This window comes from Octodon degus, unplaced genomic scaffold (assembly GCF_000260255.1).
Source record: "Octodon degus isolate 3935 unplaced genomic scaffold, OctDeg1.0 scaffold00114, whole genome shotgun sequence".
NCBI classification, from domain to species: Eukaryota; Metazoa; Chordata; class Mammalia; order Rodentia; family Octodontidae; genus Octodon; species Octodon degus.
Genome location: NW_004524690.1, coordinates 3,820,585 through 3,831,331, shown reverse-complemented (window position 1 = coordinate 3,831,331; position 10,747 = coordinate 3,820,585). Strand labels below are relative to the sequence as shown.

At 42.4% G+C, this 10,747-nt stretch overlaps 1 protein-coding gene and 1 pseudogene across 2 annotated transcripts in view; both read left to right on the top strand.

Annotated features, from left to right (window-relative positions):
* The first annotated feature begins 2,828 nt into the window (after positions 1–2,828).
* The window catches only part of Dctd (dCMP deaminase), a 27,787-nt gene continuing 19,868 nt past the window's right edge, over positions 2,829–10,747 (top strand). The window contains exons 1-4 of one of the 2 annotated variants that reach the window (XM_023699681.1): positions 2,838–2,944; positions 3,915–3,968; positions 4,379–4,493; positions 4,731–4,866. In XM_023699681.1, coding sequence (XP_023555449.1) covers positions 4,386–4,493; positions 4,731–4,866 — 244 coding nt within the window. In that variant the 5' untranslated portion in view covers positions 2,838–2,944; positions 3,915–3,968; positions 4,379–4,385. Of the gene's footprint in view, positions 2,945–3,914; positions 3,969–4,378; positions 4,494–4,730; positions 4,867–10,747 lie in introns of both variants that reach the window. The other variant, XM_004639765.2, reaches the window with a different exon arrangement.
* Positions 9,609–10,747, top strand: part of LOC111812152 — a 2,939-nt pseudogene continuing 1,800 nt past the window's right edge.

The window sequence follows — 10,747 nt, the reverse complement described above, 5'->3', positions numbered from 1 at the left end:
ATATATATATATGAAGTTGTTTGTTATATGTATGTTGCCAGGCATGGTGGTGCATGCCTGTGATCCCAGTGCTTGGGAGGCTGAAGCAGCAGGATTGCCATGAGTTTGAGGCTAGCTTGGGCTACAAAGAGAATTCTAGGCTAGCCTGAAATGCATAGCAAGAACCTGTCTCAAAAAACAAACAAACAAACAAACCAGTATGTATCAAGTCCACATATTTAACTTTTTATTTGCATTTTCATTAACTTTATTTATTTTAGTTTTACCAGACAATAAAATCTGTCCTTACTGAAGATTTAAACAATTTCAGTTTAAATGTAGCTTTACATTCCAATTTACAGTTGGAATGTAGCATGGAAACATAAACAACTATTTCTTTGAAAAATAGTAAAAGTGATATTTTCCTTCTATATATAACTGTTGAGATATAAGGTTTTGGTCCTCATGACAAATTCAAACTAAATGCAAATACTTTCTGTAGGCCACACAGGTATTAAGAACAGAGGAGTTAAGAGTTCAAAGTTTGGTCTAACACCAAGCCTTGTGTCGTTTCTCCCACAACAAACCTGATACACAGTTGGCTCTTCCCAGACTCCTTGCCTCTGTGTCCCCAGTAACATCACAACCATTTCTAGACTAACGGATGAGGGAGGAGTTGTAGATGGCATCTTGGTAGGGCAGACATCCATTGATACCATGAAAGTCCCTTCCAATATTGTCTCTTTTACCCTTAGGTCTACCTTTTTAAATCTGAGTCCTACACCTCCAAAATACAGAATTATATTCTAAATTATGCAATAGATGAGACATAGATAAATGTAGTTCTGTTAACAGAAGAGCAAAGCCAAAGCCTATGACAATAGTCTTTAAACACATGGTGTTCAACCTATTTGAAATACCCTCGTCTTGCTAAATACGGCAAAAAAAGAAAAAAAAAAAAAAAGCAAATCTTTGTGCCTGTGGTAGGTGAAGATCCTCAATTATACCCCAAAGTGAAAGGTATTAGCAAGAGAGATTAACACCTTTAGTCACACTAAGGTGTTAATGAGCAAGATATACCAAGGAACGTACTTTCCCCCTTGGCTGCCTGGTTTCACCTTTATTGAAGAATATTTGAAACCTCAGGTTGTGAAACCATGAATCAGGAGGTTTCCTGAATTGTGAATAATGCCATCTTTAAGATGAGATATTTCCAGTGAAATGCAGGAACATTCAGGGTAATGTGTTTGCAGCAAGCAGGATCTTGAATTTATTGCAAAGGCGAGTGTGTGAGTTGACCAAAATGGAGAGTGATGAGAAGTAACTAAATTATGTATGACAGACTCTATAGAGCAGAGGAAGGAAGAAAGCTTAATGATGCTGTGGTTGAAGGACCAGCAGCAATTGGTGATGTATTGGGTTGTAGGCTGGTAAGAAGAGAAATGGATCTATGAAGACCCAAAGACTATAGATGAGTGCGACAAAAACCAAGCAGGAGTGGGGGAAGGGTGGGAGCACAAAATGTCATGTGTTTTAATGGCAACACAACAGTCAAATCAAGTCAATTTGACATTAAAAATCATCACCTTAATCTATGTAGCTCTTTCAAGCCTGAATTTTATCAAGGAAAAAAAAATAGAGATCTATAGTTAACGATGCAGTGCTTTTTCCTTTTGCTTTCCCGGCATCTACTGAGCAGTACATAATTTAATTATAGAATCTACAGGCCGGACCATGGAAATGAAGAATGATGTGTCTGCTGTAGTGAGAAATTAGATAGAACCAACTGTTTATTCTCATCATTCTTCCTCCGATGGGCTAAATTAATACAGTTAACAAGCTTTTGTTTGGATTAGCAGCTCAGCTCTGGGATGTGCTGATCAGAACTCATGATTGTTACAGTAGCTATTATTTATGGAGTGCTGGGAGTATCATCAGCCCTACATGTGAAACAGGAAGGGGTTCTTTTGTCATTCTTTGTGTTGGAACCAGTGTTCCACAAGACTTGGGGAACCGAATGTTTGAATGGGGTAAATGAAGTTTATGAAAAATCAGATTTAGCTCTTAGAGAGAATATGACCTCACACAGGTCACTGATCATCTTTCTTACCTGTCCTGTGTCTTGTTTTCCTGGGGCGCAGGTAATCGCAAAAAAACCAAACCTCTATACAGTGTTAGAGGACAAACTTTATAAAGAGAATATCAAAGGCTGTGTGCGCGAGGTGCCCAAGGGTAGCAAGCTTTAGCAAACACCTCAGGCTCTTCCACACAATTTGAGTAGACTCTAAAAGCCGGTCAAGCAAAGCGCAAATGCAAATGAAACTTCGAGGTATTTGTGCCTCTAGATCGGCGTCGCCAAACAAATGTTCCTAATGTGAAACCCTAGGGCCAGCCCTGGCCCCTGTGCTGCGCTGGACACTGCCACCAGCTGGTGCGCTCCAGGGACCCCAAGCAGGTCCCTTCCCTTCCTGCCCCTAATATATACGTAAGGTACTGGAAGATCGGGTGTGTGGAAACCAGCATTACCAACAGAAACGGCCCAGTCCTCAGCTGGGGGATAAGTCAGCCCAGATGCAGAGGCGGCTGCGGGCCGGGGCAGCCGGGCTCTGGGCGACCTCGGGCACGCACCCCGTAAGCAGCCTAAAAAGTCAGAGGCCGACCGTAAGCCGTACACCACATGAAGGGCCCGGCCACCCCGGCAGCCGGCAGCTCCGAGGCCTCAATCTCGCCGGCCGACAGCCAGCAGGCGCGCGGAGCCCGCACCTGACCCACCCACCGGGTCTCTCTCTCGCGCGCCCGCCCCGCCCCGAGCGCGAGCCCGCACGCTTTCCCGCCAACGGCGCCCCGCCCCCTCCCGACGTCCTTTGCCCGGGCGCGCGGCGGCGGCGGCGGTGGCGTGGGGTTGAGTGGCGGCCTGCAGGCCCGCGGACGCGCCGCGGAGGATGGGCGGGGGTCAGCCGAGCGGGTACGCGGCCCGTGCGCCACGTGGGGGGGCTGGGGTGCGCGGTGCGGGTTCCCGGGGGCTTGGGCGCGGTGAGCCCCGAAGGAGCCCCTCCCGCCTCCACGTTAAACCTCGAAGGGCGGACGCGGGCATCGGCGGGGCGCAGTTTCCCCGCGGCCGCGCCAGGGGGCACCTCGCGGTGCGGCGCGGTGTCCTCCTGGCGAAGGTGGCGGGGCGCGGTTCTGAAAGTCTGAAAATAGTCCCAGCTGGGACCCACGCGATGGGCGCGAGGGGCGTGCGCTCTGCCCGGCCCGCGCGGGTCGTCCTGAGCTGGTCGTGTGAGTCAGCTCCCACCTGCGTCCGCACCGGGCGCGGAGGCGCGTTCAGCCACGACCCGGTCGAGCGCCTGGTAGAAAAGTCCTTCCCTACCAGGCCCTTCCTCTCATTCCTTTTCGAGCCCTTAAACGGGGAGAAACCAGTTCTGACCAGCATCTTAGCTCTACCTACACGTGATCTTAGTCAAAACTTGTCAAAATTTGGGTGACGAGTGAGTTGGTAACCACGATTCCTGGTAGCAACTAGTTAACAGCATTCTAGGACACTTAACGCACTGCCTGAGGCTAAAGTCTCATCCCGGAAGTGGATGTTTGAGAATTCTCACCTTCCTTTAAACCACATATCCAGCAGGCTTTCTTAGTGATGTGAGAAATTGAGTGGTCTTGTGTTGCTCTCCTTCCTTACCCTGGTTTCATGCCTTTTGAAAGGATCCTCTCGCTGGACTAATCGGCCCCCTACAGGGCTCTCCGTGTTGTAGAAAAGGCCTGTGCCTGCCCTGAGCAAAATAGAAACCTGGCTTCAGTACCAGGTGCTCATTATTGTTTCTCCCTGGATTCTGCCCTTCTGTCCTGTATCTGGAGAACTTAATGAGAGGAGGATTAGCTGATTCCTGTCTTGGCTGGGACAACTTCATATGTTCTCTTTGGACTCCCAGCAGGCGTGGGTTATATGTTCCTGTGTGACTTACAGCAAATTCCATTCCCTGAGCTCTGTGAGTGTAAGGTGTGATGTTACTGCCTCCCTGGGATAAGGCTTGAGGAGGATAAAAGCTTGGAATCTGTTAGATGATTAGTAAATGTTTCCTTTTTGTTCTTTTTTCCTGTGCGGACTCCTATTTATAAGGACTGAAGGAAAGAAAAATTTGTACGCTAGCCATATGTTTTAGAAACACCCTGTTAGCACTAAATAGACGAAATATTTGAGAAGGTAAAGCCATAGGTGAACTTCTAAAATCGTAAAGTTTTTCTGAAGAACAGAGACTGTCTAGGGTCCAAGTTTTGTGATTTCTGATGATAAATGTAGCTGAAGTTGACTGTTTAGAGATCAGAGTTCAGTGCAGTAGGTCGAATTGGAAAGGAGATTTACCAAAATGTTTTTCTCACTTGTCGTGTTTGCTTCTAGACCCAACATGAGTGAAGTTTCCTGCAAGAAACGGGATGACTATTTGGAGTGGCCTGAGTATTTCATGGCAGTGGCCTTCTTATCAGCACAGAGAAGCAAAGATCCAAATTCCCAGGTAAATGGATTTCCTGAAATGGATATTTGGAAAGAGATGCTCACAAATTAAGGAAATTACGAAAAGGGAACAGCTGTCAACTTAAACATGGAGCGTGTATTTGCTGCCTTACGTGCCATATGCCTGCACATTTGCCTGTTCCCATAAAAGGCTTTGCTTCCTTTCAGGGCTCCCCTCCCCAGGGGTAGACCAGCCATTTGTAGTCATCACCAACCCTTTGGGCCTCTTTCCTTGTAGGTCGGAGCCTGTATTGTGAATGCAGAAAACAAGATTGTTGGAATTGGGTACAATGGAATGCCAAATGGGTGCAGTGATGACCTGTTGCCTTGGAGAAGAACAGCAGAGAATATACTGGATACCAAGTACCCATATGGTAAGCATATTTTTATTTCATCCTGCTTAGTTCATTTGCCTTGTTTTTGGTCTTTTTTGATTTTCCTGTATTTTTTTGGTTGAATTGTTTTTTAGGGGAGGTTTTTTGTTTTCGGTGCTGTGGAGGTTTATGTTTTGTTTTTGGTGCCAAGGACTGAACCCAGTACTTCCAGCTTGCTAAGCAAGCATTCTACCGCCAAGCCAAATCCCCAGCCCCATCCTGCTTAGTTTTGTGGCCAGGGGGATGCTTTATTTAAAAAGCGGGTCAGAAGGTATTGTCTTTCTTTTTAGTCATCAAAGGTCCTATTGAACTACCTCCTTCTGCTCTCCCTAACTCTTTAAGTTCCAGATAAGTGGCTGGTGGGAGTGTGGTGGTGGTCACATAGCTGGACCCTGACATCCTGGACCCTGACGCCTGTGGTGGGCCCTGTTTGCTTCACTGGCAGCCTGTTGGCCTAAAACACCACAGCGTGGATGCAGGCTACAGCCCTTTGCAGAGAGAGCTGAGGGTGGTGTGAGGTAACTCTGTAGGTTGGTTCTTTACTCCTGGGAAGCAGGGTCAGCTCACTTACGTGCTGCCAGGGCTGTGCTCTGATGAGACGCGATCTTCATTCAGTCTCTTGCCTTATGAGATTTCTGGTTTAAGCTCATGTCTGAGAAGCAGCAATCAAACTTTGAGCATCCATCAGGAGATGGGTAAGGCAGTAGCTTCTATTAAGGTATTTGCAGGGGCCTCTGCAGTCCCATCATAGTCTGTGGTCAGGCCAAAAACCAGAAGAATGGAAAGGAAAACCTCTCTGGATTTTCACTTTGAAATTAGGAAAGAATAGTTTTTAGGATTTGTGCCTGAGCCCAGAGGAGAATGCCTTCAGAGATTATCTGGGTGATTTAAATCTTTTCTTTTTATTTGCTAAAGAATATGCAACTAATGCTATGAAAGGGACAAATTAGATTGTGTATGTTAGTTGGTAATTTTTCACAATGTTGGAGCCAGTGTTTATGTCTGAGAATGAACAGACTGGCTCTGTTGGAGGTAAAGTAGATGAGGGCCATTCAAATGAGAAAGATTGTGCCTTCAGGAAACCAACTTCAAGGCATGATGCAAGACCTTTCTTTGTTGGCTTCCATGATAGGTTTTTCCTCTGGCTTTTTCTCATGAAGAATTTCAAGTCTACATTTAGTCTAATTTATGCATTTTTTACTAATGTTCTTGAGCCTTAATCATATTAAATAAGCCCCATAAATTTGTTTTTAAACTGTTTATGGGCAAGTTCTCCATAGTTGAGAGAAGAAGAAGTACCTAGAAGTAGAGAAAGAATTGAGGAGTGAGAGTAGGGATAGTTTCAGAGCACTTAGTATGTTCATGGAACAAAAGATAGTGTGGTACTTAAAGGCATTTAATAGTTGGATAGTCAGTTTAACTTCACTCTGGTAGGAGAAGGAAGAGCAGGATCAGAACTGGGAAAATGTGCAGCTGTCTTCTCAGCCCCAGCTTTATAGCTAATGGTAGTGACTTATGTGAAAAATGTTCTAATACGTTTCAGAAACTTGGTCATCCTGATTTTGATTGTTCCATTTTTTGATGGCAGGAAAGGAATGATTAGTAGTTTTGAGTTTTATGCAAAAATAATTTTCACAATATAGTTCACCGTCCCTTATAAAAATAGTGAAAACAAAAGGGTCAGTATGTTAAAGATTTACATTGAAATGTATGACTCATCAAATCAGGACAGTGAAATATTGGTCCTTGTGCTGAGCTCTGATATGAATGAATTCTTGGAGGTGTATGTCATAAGCATGCTGGCTGCAAAAGATCCCAGTGGATGGACCATTGTAGAAGGATTCTCTGTGGTCCCTGAGAAGCTAGCTCTCCTTGAGGGACTTGTGCCTTCGTCCATCACAGAAAGCCCTAGGCAGAATTGTAGCAGAGACCTAGAAGTCAAGGACTTTGTACCACATTTGGAATTCTTTCCCCTTTTCCTTGCTCTGTAACTTTTCTAGTAACTGGATTTTTTATGAGACATTGCCTTTTGTCCACATTGGAGAGAGTACCTTTCAGAGTTACTTGCCAGAAGAAATTAAAACAACAACAAAACCACAGAGGCATTTATCCAACTTCACTGATATTTTTTTTTTTTTGTTGAATAGCTGCTGGGTTTCTGGGCACTGGTGGTCTGTTATTTATTTTTATCATACATATGATACTTGTAGGTTTTTAAGTATCTTTGCCCTCACTTATCAATTATTCATTTTGTATGTAGCTATGTTAGAATGTAGACAATTTTCTTTCATGAGAATAAGCGTGTAATTAGATGTACCATAAAAATTGCAGAAGGTATTAAATTGTTTTAAAAAGGCATTTAGTATTACTATCATCATAATGCATGTAAAGATGGGCTTTATGTCTAAATAACAATGACTATGTACACTGTACTGTCCCTAACATTGGATTTTCAAGCCACAAAGAGATGTTTGGATTGCCTGGGATACAATAAAATGTTTATTAATGATTGACTAAAATGTGAATGCTGGGCCCAGGGAGATAGCTCAGTAGGATAAGTGCTTGCCTAGCAAGTGCAGGGTCCTGAGTTTAATTCCCATAGAGGAAAAAAAAATGTGAATGCCATTTTTTATTTCTGTTTCATGATTTTTCAGTCGTCTAAAGTGCCTGCTTAAGCAAGTGTAGGCAGCCACCCGGTACTGTGGTTTAATCCTCAGTACCACATGCTATGCCAGCCCCACCCTCAGGGTGGGCTGAGCCGGCCAAAAAAACATGATAGCATCTGAAATTGCATGAGTGTACCTTTTTTTCTTCACTTAGATTGATGGTTACTGAACTACTGTATATCAGAAAGAATAGTCATAGGTTGTGCCCTAGTCCCCATAAGGGACCTTTAGAGGTTACCTGGAGTTCTGGGCCAATGATTCTCAAGTCTTCTGAATAAATAGAACCTTTGTTAAACATGAAAAAACTTTCAGAATTTCTGAGTGAGAAAATCCTCAATGACAAGAAACTGCTTTGACATTTATCTGATCTCTATTAATTAGCACTTATATGTATTTAGAAAATGTTCTCTGCTAAACATGGTATTTATTCAGCTGTGGACCATGCTAGGCCTCTTGTAGTACCTTGGTAATGCCTAGGGTTCAGAGTCTACAGGGACTAAACATACCTCTATTCCCCCCACCCCAGGGGATTTTGAAACAGGGTCTCACTCTGTAGTCTAGATGGGACTTGAACTCACTATGTAACCCAGGTTAGCCTTGAACTCACAGCGATCCTTCTGCCTCAGCCTTCCAAGTGCTGGGATTACAGGCGTTCATCACTACACCCAACCACCCTTTGCTTCTTTGTAAGCTCTGTGTTCTCTGCAGTATCTTAATTCCAGGACAAGTGTTTTTCTGTTGTGGCACTCTTACTCTTCTGTAGGGCACTGGAATTCAGGTCTTCTGAAATGTTAATCATTACATTTTGCAGTTGAACCCACTGTAGCTTAGAGCTTGGGGAGTGTTTCCTAATGTTAGAAAGCTACTTGTAGGTGACCTTATGATTTCTTCAAAGGGCCTTGCAGTGGACTAGGTGTTTATGTCTCCCTCAATGTTATATGCTGAACCCTTAATCCCAATGTGGTATTTGGAAGTAGATCCTGTACAAAGTGATTAGGTGGTGAGGTGGAACACTCTTGAATGTGATTTAGTGTGCTTATGGGCATCCTGGAAAAGGCTTGCTGTCTACCATGTGAGGACACAAGAAGATGATAGTACGTCAACCTGAAAGAGTGCCCTTATCAGAACATGGTCATACTGGCATGCTGATCTGAGACTTCCATCCTCCAGAACTGTGAAAAATAAATATTGCACTTTGTGATAGCAGGCCAGAGTGACTAAGCTAAGGAACTTGGAAATGATGTAAATTTGAGTTTACCAATATCATACAGCTCAATTCTACTTTATTAATTCCGTAAGATTGAAGTCATTAGTCTTGATTGACACATTGTAGAGAGAATGGAAACACAGAGTACTTGTACCATAATAGGAAGACAGCTTTTCCTGGGCTGTGTCTCTGGAGAGGCATTTTTAAAGGGTGTTTTTGTTCTTCCAACCTTAGGATCAAAACTTTATGAAACTATTTGATTATGATGTAATATTAATATGGAAAATGAAAATTCCCCCTGCTAAAGAAACTTTTATTTCATCTTCCTGAAAAATCCAAAAGATAATAATAATGTCGGTGACATTAAGTGGCAAGAAAAAGGCAGTATTGTTATGGTGAGAATCTTTTTCATATGAATGACAATTAAGCCAGGAAGCAGCAAGTTTACCTAATTTACCATATAAAAAGACTTTGGAAGATTTTTATGAGAGGGTAGGTTGCTAAACTCATGATGAATTGTTCAGTTGACATTTTTATTTTCTTTCTCTGTGAAATTCATTACAGTGAAGCACATTTAATCAAAATACTAGTTTTATAAAATGGAGGTAAAATACTCTTGATAATTCAAATACCACTCTTGAACTTTTGTATAAACAGTTTACCGACTGCAGAGTTGGAGTACAGTCAACTTCTTCCTATTGTTAAACCACAGAAATTTAACAGTGCCTGCTACACCTTCATGATCTCCTCCCACTGGAAGCCAGGTTTGTGATGCCTGCAGTGTCACATGTCATCATGTTTGAGTTAGTGTTGATATCCTAGGAGTGAGTGGTAGCTTTCTTCTGAATCCAGTGGGCAGCAGAGGAGACATGGAACATTTATCAGCATCCATTGCTGTTTCTATAGGCACACCCTATGTTGAATATGCTGAGAAGGAAAACCTGGAATTAATTAAGGCAAGAGGTCAGTATGGCAACTTTAAACACTTCTGCCAGTGTGTAGCATTGCTCCTTTAAGTTTTGTGTTTAAATTTAATCTTTATTTTTCAGACTTAGCAGATTGTTAAGCATGCATAGATGTCATTTTAGTGATTACTTAGCCATTTACCCCCCCCTTGAACACTGACATTTTCCTGACTGCTGTGCATGTGATGTATTTCTTTGGCATCCAAAAGGTTAGTCTTGAGAAACTAATTTATCAAGAAGTTAGGAGGCTGATCCTCTTTAAGCTGTGACTTCTTCACAACTTGTAAGAGCTTCTTAGTAATTAAGATCAAATTTGTTCTTTCAGCCAGTTGAATTAAATGCTCTCTGGTTTTGTTTGGCATATCTATGGATTTGATGACTTGCTGTTTCCTTTCATGCAGAATTTAATTTCTCTATAGCTTTCTCCCATTCCTCCTCTGCCTGGCCATCTAGGGTTTATAGCTTGACAGCAGGTTTAATTAGGGACTTTTATACAATATATAATCCATGAGAAACTTTTGAGAACTTGTCCAGGGAAGAAATTTTTAAATTATCTTTATAATTCTTTTTTTTTCAGTACGGATCGAATTTGGGACCTTGCACTTACCAGGCAGGTGCTTATGTTGCAGAGCTATATCCCTGACCTATTTTATGATTCTTGACAGGGTTTGATTCTATAATTATGTCAACATAAACTTGATGGTATATGTTTGAGTGTTTTACCTACTCCTAAAATTAATCAGCTTGATAAAAGAATATTTTATTAAGGGTATACCTGTTTATAAATGGTCTTCAAGGGCCAGGGAGATGGCTCAGTGGAATAAGCGCTTGCCTGGCAAGCTCAGGGGCCTGAGTTCAATCCCCAGTTCCACCAAAAAAAAAAGGTCTTCAGGAAAGAATAATTACTAATTTATTGGATTTTTATAGTCTAAATTGTTAATAGCTTTTTAATATTTTGATATTGACCATCCTTTTTGCTTTTTAATTTTTTTAAAAGGATAAAAAAACATTAGAAACAATACAGAATTTAACTAAACAAGATG